We start from the raw sequence: 16,794 nt of genomic DNA on the forward strand, positions 1-16,794 counted from the left end.
TGCCATGTGGAAGCGAGTGCACCACTGACCACAAGCGCAGGACGGAGGCTGGAAAAGCTGTGCAGGGGATAGGGAAGGGACCAGGAAAATCAGGAGGGCTGGGAAGACCTCACATTCGCCTTTGGGTATAGAAAAATGGCGTGATCTGAGGATGGGAGGTTTTTCCAAAGGGAGGAGTCACAGTTTTTAATTTTGATAAATATAAAGAGCCCCAAACCAGACTTGGCATGTAGCTATCTATGTGTGTCTTTATATCCACACCAGCAGGATATTCTTGCTTTTAAGCATTCACACTGAAATAGCTTACAGAACAAACTGCTCAGGTGTTGGGCTATAGGGATTATGTTTTATATGCCCCAAAGGCAGAAACGTTTCATCTTCCTTCTTCCTTTGATGGATTTATGGTATTCTTCCTTGCCATGAGAATACATATTTTACAGTTCAGTTCTCTTTCTTATTTACTGAGTACACCCACGCTGTTCCAAAAATTGTGTTCGCATTAGAAATAAAAAATACATAAGACATGGATATCTGATCTCCAGAAGCTTAGAGTCTGATTCATATAGATAGGCAGGTAAATGGACAACTTCAATATACTGCATTGCACACTCTGCTAGTAGAATGATGCTAAAGAGAAGGGTTCTGCGTCAGGTACTTTGAGGGAATTGCCACCTTAAACAGGGTTCTTTAATGAGGCACTTACCTGAGTTTCTAATATGTTACTCTGCATATTGTGAATCTCCGTGTGTGTGTGTGTGTGTGTGTGTGTGTGTGTGTGTAGGGACAGAGACCTAGTATACAAAATTTCCCTAACTTATTTGACTACAGAACCCTTTTTCAATGGACCAACTCAAGAAATTTGTACCCCATGGGACATACCCTGAGAAGTGCTGACAAAAGGTTCTTGCCCAGTGGGAAAAAATATATATTTAAATTTTTTTCAGATTGGCCAGGTGGGGGTTTTTTCCAAATCCATAAATGACTTTTGAAGTCCGTTTGTTTTTTAGTCCTATAAGAGAGTGAAGATGTAGACTTAGAAGAGTTTACCAGGAAGATTTTATGACTGCTGAGCTGATCATTAAGCCAGACCTGGATGAAACAGAATGCCTGGTCATTCTGTCATTTATGGGCCACTTAACATTTTTTTCCGAAGGAAATACTTAATGAACAAAATATTGAGTTCCTCTCAGTGCTTCTAATGAACAGACCACTTAAAGACCTCTGTTAAAGGGAAAACTATCTTCAGGCCTGGAGATATTGCAGGACCTAATATATGCGCGGCAGTGACAAAGCTTAATGTTAAACTAAGGCTTTAATCACCGGAAGGCGGGTGTTTGTGCTCCATCATTAGGGAATTTATGATAATGACTCTCTAGTCGCTCCTGACATTTGGCTTTTAAGGAAAAGCATTTTGGAGTGAATTGTTGCCTCTCCGCTTTACCCTCTGTGGTGTACTAAAGTCTCAAGGTGGCTCTTGATTAGCTCTATTTAGTAATGTGCTGACGAAAAACAGATCAAGAAAACCATTTTATGATTCCGGCCCTATCCAAATGTTTCTAAAACATTAAAAAAATTATTTTGGGCTGTTCAGGATTGTGTAAAAGCTGCCATTTCATTAAGAAATCCTAGTACTATTAAAATAAAGATTTAACTCTGACTTGATTTTTAGTTTACAGAATACTTCACAACAAAAATCCAGGTGCAGAAATATCCATGTACCAAAGAAATGTTGCCTATGAAACCTTATGAGGATCAGGACCTAGAAAAAAAATTCTTTAGTCTCTCTGTCATTCATATTCTCTTTCTCTCCCTCCCCCCTCCTCCAGCTACATTTAATAAATGCTAACTATAGTGCCAGGTACACGCTAAAGGCTTTACCTGATGCAGCTTATTTGATCTTCACGGTGATCCTGTGAGGCAAGTACTGCTAGTTACCCACTTTACATATGAGGAAAGTGAGGCTCAGGAAGGTTATGCAACTAGCGCAAACTATTAGGCAAAAGTGGCACAGATCCCACAGCCCAGGCCCTGATGCATTAGGTTACATTTCCCTCTACCCCTCAGCTCTCCCTTGTCTGTATTGAACCACCTTGAATTTTGACCCCTTCTAGGATCTAGTTATTTCTAACAGAACAATTCGTCATTAGTAGTAAAGTCCTAGAAATTTTTAGGAATCTTGAGTTAGGGCTGGGCTTCCATTCTCACCTGACCCTATATGTTCCATGTTAGTCAGGAGAGGTCTGGGGGGCATAAGGGCAGAGTATAAAAGGTAGGGGTGGAAGGTGAACCCAGATTGGAGTGGGGCAAGAGTGGATTGCAGGAGGGATGGGTTTTTTAACTTCATCTTTCAGAATCAACTTACAGACCAATGGTTTTCATCCAAGGATGATATGGCACCTCTGGGACACTTGGAAATGTGTGGAAATAATTTGAGTTGCTGTACTAATTGCAGATGTTAAAAACCCAATAATGTGAGGGGTTCCCCCCCCCCAAAGGCCATCTTCCAAATGCCAAGGGGAATCCAGCCATCAGGTAAGCCAGAGGTGCCACTGTAGGAATACAAATGTTAGAAGCTGTGATAATGCAAAAGCAACTGTATAGCTGAGAGACTCTGAGAAACACAGAGGGGGCCAAAGAGATAAAGGGAAAAGTCAGGGTGGAAATTTACTCATCTTACACAGTGGGTGTTAAGCGACACTACATAAATGTATGGGCCCAAAAATAGATGATTGAGTGCATTAAAACTATAAAGGAAATTGAGAGAAAAGTGAAAAATAGAAATATAACTAAAAATTGTGAGGAGGGAGAAAAGGAGAAGAAATGGCATAAATAAGCCAAGTTCCTTATCTTTCATAGCAGGGAGTCAGCAAATGCTGTTCAGGTTAATGAATCAGGAATGGAGGTGGAAATACAATATTTAGAAATATAGAGGACATCATCAGAAAACCATCACCAGAAAAAGAAGTGGAATCGAAGTTTGAGTTGAAGGGTAGGGGGTGGTCAGGGAAAGCCTACCTTTTCATTTCATCCCTTCTCGGGAATACTGTCTGTATGCTTTCTATTTGTATTGTTACCCTCCGTGAACCTTAGTTCCTGCCTCACTTAATGCAGGCCTCTACGGTGGACTTCGCATGGTCTCTCCCTCTCTGAGGAGCTGGTTCTCTTTAGCAGGGACCCGTGGAAACCGGGGGCTACCTTCAGACACACATCCAGAGTTTTGCAGTGTCCCATCTCTTGGTAGGCATTGGGGAGCTCCTCCTGAGGGTATGAGAACTTCTCTGCCCCCACCGGGTCCCCATCCATTTTTCCTTAAGCGATCGGGGAGGAAGTGTGCAGTTGCTGGGAGGGATGGGGGTCAGCCAAGAAGACGGGAAAATTCTCTGAGGCACCCTTATTTGCTGGAGAGCTTGCTCCCATGCCATGGGAGTCAGGTAAGAGCAGGGACTCGCTCTAAAGAAGCAGGCCGATTCCTAAGCAACCCATGGGTTTGTGAGTAGAGGATGTGGGGGGAAAGGGCTGAGTGGGGTGGGTGGGGGCAGGAGTTAGAGTCCAGCATGGTCTGACCCTTAGCCCTCCAACTTCCAGCACAGCGGGGCCTCTATTTGTCACTATTTTTGTGTGTCCGATTGGTAGAACTGCCCCTCTGTTTTTCTAGGCTCCCCTTCTCTGAGATAGTGAGAGCGTATGTTAGTTCCTTACGTATCTGTATCAGAATTTTCTGTCACCTGTGATCTCCTTAAGGGTGAATCTGAGCTTCATGCATCTCTGTGTCCCCTGCACTGAGCACATACCTAATAAACGCTGGTTGAATCAAGGAATAAATAAACAAATGGATGAATGAATAAATATGTGAAAGCCAAGTGAATGAATGAAATGCTTATTATAACCCCTTTTTAAAACGTTGGCAAAGCAGAGTGTGAGTACAACAAAAATTTCCTTAATTTCTGGTACATCCCTGATTGTGTTAATCTGGTGCAAGTCTTGTGTGTGTGTGTGTGTGTGTGTGTGTGTGTGTGTGTGTGAATTGTGGCTTCAAACTAAAGCTTAGCTGTTAAACTTGACTGCTAACATATTCCCTGTCTTTTGAGTACTCTCAAGGAATCTAATAAATAAACAACAAGCAAACTCCCTCGGTGGCCATAATTCTCAGACACAGAAAAATGGAAAGAACTGAAGGACATAATTGGGCATGGCTGGGGTGGCATATGGGTGTGGGGCTGGCAGCTTGAACAGAAGAAAAATAGCACATCACCAGTTGAAAATAATTAAACAGAAATGCACTAATCCAGTCCAGCAACTGCAAATGAACAAAGGGCTGTGCTGGTTCCACCGTACCTTGGTAGGCATGGGCTTCTTAAAGGCTATTTCCGCTTGCATCCAAACACCCCTTGGGGACTCCAGCACAGACCACATCTTCTCTTGAACCACGTGGTTCTCTTCAAAGATATAAACGGCTAGGGTGTCACTCATTTTTAAAAACCCATAGATGGCGTAATAAAAACGTAGACAATACTGCAAGTTTCCTGGCAGGGAGGGACCGTAGAGCCTTCCAATGTAGCCAGCCTGGGATGTAAACTTTGTGTTGGCCAGCAAGTAATACCCTGTGAACAGGACAAAGCAGTCTGTGTATCAGCCGTGAAAAGTTTAAATAATCTAGCCCAGATGACCAAGTGGGAAAATTTGGTTAAAGGAGTGGAATTTGTCAAAAGACTATTTCCACAGGCTTTAAGTGGTAAAGCATTTTCTAATAGCTGCGGTTTAATGATAGACCACCCTCATACTATATTGCCAATAAGCCGTCTCCAATTCTAAGTAAACTTCACAAACAAGTATAGATTTCTGACTGCATATGCCCAGGTTCTGGTCATCAATTAGGATTTATAATTTTCATGAGCATGGGGGAACCAGCTGACTTAGACTGAGCACCCAGCACTGAGTCACAGTGAATATAAAGCCCAGAGCACATGTTCCCTTCTCTCTGCAGGGACCAGCGGCCATGAAGAGATTACAGGCTGGCCCTGCAGTCCTGGGGGGAGGGAGGGTTTGTGTGTCTGGGCAGAGCCTAGTGCTTTCCTGGTCATATGTTAAACCTACCGCTGAAGAGCACGTTTTTAATCAGATAGACCTTCCCAAGTGCTGAAGATCTGTATTCTTCCCCTATTCCTTCTAAATAACATTAAAATAAAATAAAGAACCTCCCTCTCATCTGCTCCACCACCTCTATAGTAAACTTAAAACAGGTCTACGTACCTTGGAAAGCCTGGGCAGAAAAAAATAAATAAATAAAGTCCTCACTTAAAGTCATCAACAGGTTCTGTGACTTAAGTGAAAAGACATATAGTGAAGCCAATTTTACCACAGGCTAATTGGTGTGAACAAGAGTAGGTTCCTACAGCATCTCATCAACGTTATAACAAAACGATGTTGAATAAAATGACATTATTTGAGGACCTGCTGTACTCTACATTTTTTCTTTTCCTTTTCTTTTCCTTTTCCCTCCCCCTTTAGATTTTTTGGGGTGCTTAGTCTTTGCTATATAGTTTAGTTTTACCCAATTATTTAACTTATTTTTCAAATAGTTCTATGGCTATTTCACAGGAGTGGTATTACAAACTGAATTGCATATGCATGTGTTGAAGCCCTAACTCCCAGTGTGGCTGCATTTGGAGATAGCACCTTTAAGGGGATAATTAAGGTTAAGTGAGGTTATAACTGTGGGGCCTTAAGCCTATAGGACTGATGTCACGAGAAGAGGAAGAGACACCAGAGATCTCTCTCCACGTGTACACCTGGAGGAAATGCCATGTGAGGACACACGAAGATGCAATCTACATGCCCTGAAGGGAGGTCTCACAAGAAACCAACCCCGACAGTGCCTTGACCTTGGACTTCTAGCCTCCAGAACTGTGAGAAAATAAGTTTCTGTTGTTTAACTCACCTAGCCTGCGGTATTTTGTAATGGCAGCCCAAGCAGACTAATCCAGGTCACCATACAATAGCCAGCAATCTTTTCGAAACCTACATTGCATCACTCTCTTCTCTACTTAACACCTTTCAATGGCTTCTCACTTGCTTCATAAAAAATCCCAAACACTCACTCTGGCTTGCTACACCCGTCACCCATCTCCCTCTCTAGCTTCATTTTCCTCCTTTCTCCTCCCCATGGTGCAGCCACACTAACCTTCCAGTTCCTCGGAGCGCCCAGCCCTTTCCCAACTTGAAGTCCTCACAGATGCTGTTCCCTCTCCTGGATGGCTCCCACTCTCCCGGCTGATTCCCACTTCCCTCGGAGGGGGATTCCCCGAAGCCCCAACCAATATTAGGATCTTTCCTTTATTCTCTCTCAGAGCTCACGCTTCATTTCTTTTACTGCACTTACCACAGGTTGTAATTATGAGTTATTTGTGTATATATTTGTCTAATGTTTCTCCTGCCCATTGAAATGACTGTCAGCCAGAGAGGCCAAGCTTCATACCTGACTTGCTCACTATTGTAATCCCCCAGGAGTTAGTCTGGCCAAGGTCAGAATAGGTTTTTGTAGAGCCTGTGTTTCTACAAGTTAAGCAACCTCTAAGAAAAGACACAACATTGCAAGTATAATATTGCAAGGACCCTTTCAGGGCTTTCCCTAGGGCCCATGCAAAGGAGAGGTCCTGAAACTTAAGCTTTCTGGTAAATTCACCCTGGTGCCCAGTGTACAGGTCATTGCTGAATAAGTAAATGACACACTAACCCCTTGAGAACCAGCCCTTTCCACCAGTGTCTACTGGAGTGAGCTTCACAAGGGAGCCATTAAAGCGATATGCAGTCTTTACACAGGGAGCTCAGACTGGTTTCTGAGAGTTCCTCCTAGATATATCCATCAGCTGCCCACCAACATTTCCAATAGCTTTTATTCTCCACAATATATATTTTCTCGCAGTAAAATACCCATAGCATAAAATTTACCATTTCGATCATTTTCAAGTGTACGATTCAGTGGCACCTAGCACATCACTATTCTGTACAGCCACCGCCATTCAGTCCCAGAACATGATCACCCCCAAAGGAAATTCTACACCCATGAAACAGTAACTCCCCGTTTCCCCTCCTAGCCCATGGCAACCACTAATCTTTTTTGTCTATAAATTTGTCTATTCTGAATATTTCTTATAATTGGACTCTAAAAGCTTTTTAAGGGTACTTCTCCATTTATTTATTTATGTTTTAAATATATCTTTATTGATTTCAGAGAGAGGAAGGGAAAGGGAGAGAGAGAGTTGAAACATCAATGATGAGAGTCATTGACTGACTGCTTCCTGCAGGCCCGGGAATGGGGAGGAGCTCACCACCTGGGCATGTGCCCCGACTGGGAATCGAACCTGGATCTCCTGGATCCTAGGTCGATGCTCAACCACTGAGCCACACCCAGCCAGGCGGTACTTCTCCATTTAAAGTGAAGAGCAAGAGAGTTTCCAAAGCTTCGGCTATTAATTAATTGGCAAATACTTTTGCTAGCCCAGCAACTTAAATTCCAGGTTTAAAAAAATGCTCAAATACAAGATTACCAATTGTCTTTGCTTCTTTAAAGCTGCCTTTTTTTTTTTTTTTTTTAAGTTGGTGTTTTGGTAGGTGTGGAATAAGAATGGAGAATGGGGCATGAACACTACCCCCCATCTCCCACCTCCTCCATCCCCCCTCCCCCCAAAGTCCCCACATGGACAGATGCCTGGTTTACCTAAGCCCGAAGTGTGGTCGCCCGCCCGATACATGTTTGGTTTTACTTTCACTCGGGTCCAGCCTGGACCTTCTTTATCTTGGTAGAAGTTGCAGAGATCCTCCTCAAAATTGCAGCTGGCTCCTAAGGCACTGAAAGGAAGCTCTGAGCAAAAGAGAACCAAAGTTAAAGTGCACTCAACCCAAGGCTCTCAAAGGACTACAGCAACTGATTGACAAATACGTACACATTTGTGCCAGGGGAGACCGGAGAGATAAAACACGTCAAAATATTTTTACCCTAATGGCATGCTGACAGGTTAGCATCAAACCAACGTGCCAGCGTGACAGGAAAATTGTTGTTTTCCTCCCTAAAGGGGTGGAAGGAAGGAGCTCCTTTCACACTCTCTACAGAAATGAAGAAATGCCAGACTTCAAAAGAAATTTCCTTTCGTGCTGTAAAGAGTGTGAGCACTTATTCATCTACTTCTTCACAATTCAAAATTCATTTGTACAAAATTAAAAAGAAAGAGAGAGAAAAGGTAGGGATTTTAGGAAATTCTTAATTTCTCTTTAAGACAGATATTTCAGAAATAATATTTTCCAGAAATAATTTTCCTTTGTTCAATCTCTGTGTCAGAAGCACAGCTACCATCTATTCATAATTGACATTCGTAGGAGGAGCTGATTCGCTGGAAGGAAATCATTACTTAGTATAAATCATGCTGTTCAAAAAGACAGGCCAATTCTGTCACCCATACTGTCATTTTTCAGGCTTTTGCTGAGTTCCAGGATCATTTACCTTGGTTTAAAAATGCCATCTCATCCTAGATTGCCAGAAGGTATGGAATGTAAAATATTTCTGTTCTTTTAAGAATAACTTGGGCTTAGCAACAGTGATTGCAAACCTCACTAACTCAGATTGCACTCTGAGCCCAGAGGGCATGTGAACCAGAGTCTGGGACACATTCAGTGTAGCTGAGTGGGATCCTGTTCTACGTGATGACGTCTACTGGTCTAATCTTTTAGGACAAGAGAGAGGGGCACTATTCTGAATACCTGGAAAACCATTCCTAGAGGAACATTCAAGTTCTGGGAACTGTGATCTGATGAAACAGGGAGCTGTTTAGGGGCAAAGATTCACTATACTCTCAATTTATCAATTTTCAAAGCAAGAAAACATTCAAGTGGGTGGAGAGACTGGCCCAGATTAAGGGGCCAAAAGAGGCAGGACAGTCCAATGCAACAGGGATCCAAGATTCAACCTCGGTCCAGGAAAACCAACAGCTATAAATGACAGTATTGGGGCCAATGGAAAATTAGTATATGGGCTATGGTTTAGTTGATAATATTCTATCAGTGATAAATTTCCTGAACTTAATAATTATGTTGGAGAATGTGTTGGGTTTTAGAAAACACACATCAAAGTATTTAGGGGTAAAAGGGCATAATGTCCAGAACCTACTCTTAAATGGTTGATAAAACAAACGTGGCAAAATGTTAACAATTTGTAGATCTGAGTAAAGAGTGTATGGGACAGCATTCTTGTAAATTCTGTCTGAGTTTGAAATGATATAAAAATACAAAAAGAGGTGGAATTGAAGTTTGAGTTCAAGGGAAGGGAGTGGTCAGGGAAAATATGACTTTTCATTTTCTCCCTTCTTGGAATTACTGTTTGTATGTTATTTTCATCTGATCAGAAAACAAAGTCCCTAACAAGGTACCAATAAGCATTATAATGTAAGATCTAGCTAATCTCTTGCTTTCTGACATTTGAACTTTTTAGAAATGAGAGCCTTTGAAGATAATCTAATTAGATGGAGGTTACTGCAGCTCGAGAAGAATCCGTGGGAGCGTTTCTCGTCTTTTGCCCTGCTCCTTGGAGTTCATGGAGACAAGCTCAGTATCAGCCCTAGAGATCTAAAAGGCTCATCAGCCCCTGTGGTGCTGGAGGGATTTTGGGTACCATGTATTGTTTAGGCTGCTGAATTTCTACAGCAGTTTTATTCCAGCCTGAAAGCAGGCGGAGACAGTTCAAAGCTGGCTTGGGGAGGAGAGTGATTGGGACTTGGCACAAGACCAAGGAATCATGACAGAGCAGAAGCTGGGCCAGTGACCAGGCTGGGGAGACGCTTGAGGGCCTCAGAGCTAAGGAAGGCTGTGGCAACTTCAGCTGTAACCAAGGCAGCAATTGGAGCCAAGTTTCCAATTGAACAAGAGGTCTGGGTAGTGTTGTTACTGGTAAATAACAAGATTGATCAATATTGAGATTTAGGCCCAGGTAGACACCCATTGAGAGTATATTCATGAGTGTCAGGCTCCTCCCAGTCCCTGGCCTGGGTCTGGGGTGTACCCGACCTCAGAAAGGAGGTTGGGGCTGCACAGGGCAGAGCAGTGAACCTTTACGTTTGGGATTGAGCATTAAGGCAGATTCCTAGAAGTGAATAGAATTGCCTATTAGGCATCCAAGGATTTACAGCCTAAAAGGAGAGCTTATTCCTATGATCTAGACACTAGATCTAATGGCAGAAGGGAGGAAGTTGTGGGTGGAAAAGGCTCAGAAAGGGAAGTGCTGAAACTCAAGGTGGGGGGAGTAGGGAGGCCTCACTGTCCTCTGGAGCATCCTGGGCAGATACTTGGAGAGCGAGGGGCATAACATTGGTGTTTAAACCAGGTGACTCTGTGATGGGTCCCAGGTCGAGGAAACTGGATTAACTCTAAGCCCAACCAGATGGTGGGAACCAGATGCTTCATGTGTTGAAATAATTCCTGTCTTGGCCTACTAGGGAGGTGAGGGGAGATGCTAAACCCAGCTGGGAGAAGCAGAGACAACAAGTCTGGAGCTAACCAAGATAAAGAAAAAAATGTTGGCACCTGTTAGGAAGCAGAAGGGCATAAACTATTGGTGAAATATAAGATGAAATATGAAAACTAAAGGGCTCAGCTTCTAAGCCTCAGAATCTGCCTCACAGCTGCTTAATGAAAGCACAAAGCAGGCTCCAGCTTCCACATTCATCAGGGCAGTGTACTTTGCTGGTTCTCTTCAGTTTCAATCTGAGCCCCTGTTCTCCAGGGAATGGATGGGAGTGTTTTGAAAATCAAGTAAATAACATTAAGTTTCATGACCAAGCATTTTCTGTGTGCCACAGTCTGCTAAGGGCTTCATAGACATTAACTCATCCATCTTCCCGACAACACTATGGAACAGATTCTTCCATCCTTGTATAAATGGGGAAAGAGTCACAGAGAGGTTAATTAACAAGCCCAAGGTCACACAGCTTATAAGTGGCAACATAGGGTTGTGAATCCAAAGTTCTGGCTCTCGAGCATAACACGATGATCACGTGTTTTAATCATTTTAAAGCAAAGTTGGTATGTTGGGAAGTTCTGAAGACCAATTTGGAGTCTTAGTTGACCTAACTATATTAAAAAGTGAATCTCTGGTGGCCCTTGTGGAGGAAGGGTCTTTACGTGGGCTAGAATTTACAGACCAAGGGGCTACCAGCCCTTTTAATAAATGGTCCTAATATTGCTGTATTCTTTCTTTTCTTTTCGCCAGTCAGTAGGAAAAAGCACATATATTCTGTATCTTTTTAAAAGGGAGAGTATTTCTAGATATTACTTCGAAGGTGGCTCAGTAGATTCTGTGACCTCCCAGCTGCCTCTTCACCCCATCTCTACCCAGCACAGATATTGAATAAAACACCTCTTCTCCCACACGTGTCATTTGGAAATATAAATGTTCAATGTAAACGCCTAGTGACAAAGAAAAACTTTCTAAAAATAATGATAATGAGGTTGTGAAACTATTATGAGCATCACTGAGATATTAACTGGAGACAGAATAAGGGGGCAATCAGATTTAGAGAAGTAAAACAATTTTGGTTTTTGTGTTCTGCCGAATTAAGAGACTCTTTTAGTCTTTGATTATAGTTTGGATTAAATAATTTTAATGAAAATATGTAAATTCAGTCTGGTTCTTTTAATTTCACTAGCTTTTATTTAAAAATTAGAATTAGTAAAAATAATATTTGGTTTCAGCAAATTAGTATGTTTCTCTCTTTTCCAAGCACCAAGTTTATGGAAATTACAAAATTAGCCATGATAAAGTAACTTGAGGGTTCACTTAGAAGAGAATTTAAACTGAGTACATAATATTTAGAGAAAAAATATCATAGGGATAGGTACCAAATACTAATATCTTTAAATATGAGGACATTTATAGGTCTTGGATATATAAAATTGTAAAGAGTTTTCATAATTCTACTCATTAGATTTTGAGATTTTTTTTTTTTCTACCTACCCATCCACCTATCTAGGAACCCATGATATCATTAAAGAGAAAGATGGGGAAAGAATGAGCATTATTTAATTTTCATTTCCTAATAGGTAGGGAAGATGAAAGCTCCCTAACCCCTGAGAAGGGCCTGTGGTGTCAGAAAAATTAGAATCACTCTGTGAGAAGAAAAAAAGAGTAATATACCAGAAAAATGATGATCCAGTTAAATAATTTTTAAGGATGAGAGAATAGAAAAGGTAAGGCAATTAGAAAGAAATAAGGCAAGTCCTAACCATCGGCATCTATTGAGAAGGAAACTTCCAAATACATGGGAGAAGGGAAAAAGGGTGCTTACCTGTCTGATTTTGGCAGTGAACAGGAGAGAAAGAAATGTCATCCAGGGCCACGTGTCCGCCTTTGGGACCATTGAAAGCAACTTCGAAAATGAGCTGCAGAGGAAAACGGCAGAGTGTGCTACAGGTTTACATATTTTCTGTTAGGCTTAAGTGCTCTTAAGCATGATTTAAAATGATGTGTCAGTAAGCCAGGAAATGCCAAGTTATAGGTACTTGAGGATTCATGTTCTAAAGAGAGGAGCGTGGGCAGCTTCCTCCTCAACCCACAGTCTCTTTTCGGAAGAGTAAATACTAAGCCCTAAGCTGCATTTTATTGGTGAACTTTCCCCCTCCCTTGAGCATCAGCTTAAGTACCTGTGCCACTTTCTGATAGAGCTACAGAACTGACAATTTGCATTATGAGCTTCAATGAAAGAAACAACAGGCTACTTGCAGTAAGCAGGTCAGGTTCTCTCCTGCGCTTCACAGGGAACTAAGCCCCTCTAAGGCCTTTGCCCTTTTTCATGCGCCAATTAACTCGGGTAGAGGCCCCTTCTCTCCTCTGGGTCTCAGTTTCTCCATTTTTGAAGGGGGAAAAAAAGAGTTTGGGCAAAATGGTTCCTAAGATGCCCTTCAGCTTAACAACAATAATCCTACCAGGTCTTGGCAAAATCCACGAGGGGCCCTGGAAGTGGGTCTGTGGCAAGATGAGACGAGCTGAGAACAAAGGGAACAGCTGTGGACCAGTGAGAAGGGGCAGATGAAGTTTACACACTTAACCCTGGTCCGTGAAAGCCGATAAAGGAAGTGAGTGACAGAGCCCATCTTACTGAGCAGGCCAAAGAAGAAAGATTATTCGGATCAGACTATGCTAATATGCTCATCACAGCTTGCGTGCTGCTCTCTTGCTCAGAAAGAGGGTCTTAAATGCTTGTTTTCCTTTTGAAAGTTCATTGGAGAATACAGTGAGATTAAATTCACTGATTTCTGCAAGATACGTTTCTTTTCCTGGCAATTACGGAGAGCAAATAATGCCAGCATAATGAGTTCAGACTATTAGAGCAAATCACACATGTGTGAATCAAATGGATACACATTGAGGTTTAGTAATGCCCAGAATTGTAACTTTTCAGCTTTGATGTTTAAAAAAAATTGGCCACGTCTCACCCATATTAATGTTGCCCAAGGAGGAGTTTATGGTTGGAGGGAAGGCGTTCACAAAGAAAATGCTGTGTGTGTGTGTGTGTGTGTGTGCGAGAGAGAGAGAGAGAGAGAGAGAGAGAGAGAGAGAGAGAGAGACTCATTTGCCTTTTAATAAAAGGAAAGACTATTTCTGAAGCAGTGTGTATATTTCTCTTTCTCCTTGTAACCCACTCACAGAACACATTCCTCTGGGCTGCAAGAGCAAATTGAGGCCTGGTCAGCCTTTGGGATGGGAAATAGCACACATACTGTGAATGGCACTGTGCTCTTTCTGGGCTGTATGGGGGTCCTAGGGGGATCTGAAGAGGTTCAGAGGAGTGACAGGCTATCAGTAGATAGGACACGACAGAAACCCCAAGACCCAACCCCAGCCCTCTCTGAAGCTCCACATCAGGAGAGCAGATGGCACCACTAAAAAGCATCCAGCGGATAATCCACTCCTTTTGTATTTTAAAGAGAACAGGGTAAGATACTGTAAAAAAGCACAATGTAAAAAGTAGTAGACAGTAATAACCTCTGGTAACTAAGACTCTGCTTATAGCTCCAGACTCTGCTTAGTTAACCTCTGGTAACTAAGACTCTGCTTATAGGACCACACTGTTGCCCCCGCTGATTTGAGAGGTCCTTTGGGGTCCTCAGACACAGCTGGGTCTCCTCCTTCAGCTTTTGGTCAGATTTTAGTTCAGGGACTTTTCTAAGTGCTCCGCACTCACCGCTGTGTGTGCACTCGCCTAGATGAGAAATGTCAAACTCCTTAGACTCCATTTCACCTTTCTCATCTGTAACATGGGAATATTTTTACCTACTTTGTTGAACTGTTGTAAGTAATAGAATATGCACATAGATGTATATGTATTAATATATGTGCTTAGAAAAAAGGTCTTTCAAGGATAAACACCAAAATGTTAGCTGTTCTCATCTTTGCATGGTTGGCCAGGCTGTTTTAGTCTCTTTTGCTTTCCTGAATTTTGTAATTCTTCTGCATCAGACATTTATCAGTCGTGTAACTATAAAAAGTTTCACTCATGTAACTATAAAAAGTTTTTGGTATTTTTGTTGTTGTTGTTGTTAATCCTCTCCCGAGGATATTTTTTTCCATTGATTATTTTTAGAGAGAGAAACATTGATGTGAGAGAGACACATTGATTAGCTGCCTCCTGTACATGCCCCAACTGGTGCCAGGGATCGAGCCTGCAACAAAGATACGTGCCCTTGACTGGGAATGGAAATAACCTTCCTTATAATGACCCTTCCTAACTGCTCTCAGGAACGAAAGTTCAAGAGTGACTTTCACTTAGAAGGCATTGGTCTCTTTTGACCTCCCATGACCACAGTGCAAGTTTCAAAGGGAGGGTGAGCCACAAAAATCTTGTTGGTTGACTGGCTTTTCCATAGTCATCCTTAGAAAAAAATAGTCGTGCTAGAAAAAGAAAGTGATTAAGGAGGAAGACAGAAGGGAATACTAAGCTGAGGAAGGGAAAAGGAAAAAAAAGAGTGAGACACAGCAGAGAAGAAAGAATGAGTGTGGGACTGTAGCACCTCCCGCCCCCCCATGCCTGGCGGGGGCAGCAGCCCCAGAGTGGCCAGGGCAGGGCCCGCCTGGGCCACCTACCTCCATGGGGTACGGGGCACTGAACTCCACTTCAGCGAGGTTCCAGGCAGGGTTCCCAGGGCTGGTGGTTTTCCAGATCTCCTCGTAAAGGCCGGTCACATCCCGAGTAAAAAGGGAGAAGACATTGTCATTCCCCTGCTGGAGTTGGTAATAAAACGACAGGCAGCCGGACATGGGGGCCGTGGTCATCGGGGAGATGAGCTGGGCCACCTCCTGGAAGTGCTTGATGTAAACCGAGTCCACGTACATGTAGTGGCCTGAACACCAGAGAAAGGAAAACACAGCATAAGACGGGCTGGGGATTGTCAGCTGAAATGGTGGGATTCTGGGATTTACTTCAGAATTGTCCAGAGTGGGAGTGGTGGAGAGGAAGCCAGTGAGTTACAGCTGAAAGAAGGTTGGCCCTGGGCTGATGAATGTTGCACCTGGGAGATAAATGCACAGAGTTCGCTGTGCTCTGTGAAACACAAGATAAGAACCATTCTTTTTCTTTTCCTTACTTTTGACTGCAGTTAACCTCCATATAGAAAGGTAGATGTACTATTTGTAAAGTGCTGGAGTTTTCACAAGCTGAACACAGCTGTGGGAAGAAACAGAATATTACCCCCGAAGCCCCCCTCCTCCAAGCCTTCGTTGAGTTATAAGGTTTCTAAGAACATACCAAGTGTAGAAGCTGTTCTTAAAAAGGCATAGAGGGGGCCCTCCTATACATCTGTGCAATATATACAAAATGTCACTGTATATTTTTTGAGAAACTAAGACTTTGAATTCATACTGACTGACAAGTTGTACCTCTTTAATAGAACATGTAGGTCAATCAACCCTGCAGAGGGGTTTAGGATTTGGAAGAGTGATGCCACTCTTGGGAAGGCCTTGGTGGGCTCTGGACTCAGAGGCTGACTTCCATTGGAGGTGTTTTGGTGAAACTGAGAAACAATGAGGCAGAATGGGAGAGCCTGGATTTGGCATTGAAAGAACTGAGTTCAGATCCTGCTCTACCTCTTACTAGCTCTGTGACCTTAAGTAGGTTATTGAATCTCTCTGGGCTTCAATTCCCTGATCTCTAGAATGAGAGCCAAATACTTCTCTCATTGGGCTGATATGAGTATGAAATGAGATGATGTATATGAGGCGCTTAGCGTGTGCCTGACACACTGTAATTGCCTAACATAATTATAATGAAATAAAGTAATGCTATTAATGATTCTAGCACCATGCCTTCCCCATCGTCTCTGAAGAGGAGCTATTATTCTTAGCAATTTTGTCTGAGTGTATTTAAGCTGCAGTGACTGAGGAAAGCTATGCAGTGCAGCTTCAAGAGAATGGCCCTTCTGTTTACAGGATCAGAACAACGACAGCCTAATATCTTTGTGTTTATTACATTATGCCCTGTTAATAATGATTCCTTTTATCCTTGGCAAAATAGTGGTAAGGATATTAGGAAGAATATATGCATTCACACACTGGCACTTGCTTTACATCTAGCACGCTGCCCAGGACGCGGTAGGCCCTCAACCAATGGTTATTTGAAGCACTCATATGGTCTCAGAAAGGTCCCCACCTCGACAAGGCAGAGGAGAAAGATGGACAAATCAAAGCTTACTTTCTCCTGGTAGCAAATTGTCCGACCCACTGAATAACCTTTCTTGTTTAAACAGAATTTCCCTGAT

The 16,794-nt window shown here is 42.6% G+C and overlaps 1 protein-coding gene across 2 annotated transcripts in view; it reads right to left on the bottom strand.

Moving 5' to 3' along the window:
* MAMDC2 (MAM domain containing 2) overlaps positions 1 to 16,794 on the bottom strand; it is a gene marked incomplete at its 3' end in the record, with an annotated part of 111,721 nt that overhangs the window by 27,332 nt on the left and 67,595 nt on the right. For both annotated transcript variants that reach the window (XM_081151258.1, XM_081151257.1), the window contains exons 6-9: positions 15,125 to 15,381; positions 12,330 to 12,423; positions 7,718 to 7,861; positions 4,336 to 4,601 (exon numbers count right to left, since the gene is read on the bottom strand). In XM_081151258.1, coding sequence (XP_081007384.1) covers positions 4,336 to 4,601; positions 7,718 to 7,861; positions 12,330 to 12,423; positions 15,125 to 15,381 — 761 coding nt within the window. The remainder of the gene's footprint in view (positions 1 to 4,335; positions 4,602 to 7,717; positions 7,862 to 12,329; positions 12,424 to 15,124; positions 15,382 to 16,794) is intronic.

Source organism: Miniopterus schreibersii, assembly GCF_964146895.1.
Source record: "Miniopterus schreibersii genome assembly, chromosome: 11".
In the NCBI taxonomy this organism is placed as follows: Eukaryota; Metazoa; Chordata; class Mammalia; order Chiroptera; family Miniopteridae; genus Miniopterus; species Miniopterus schreibersii.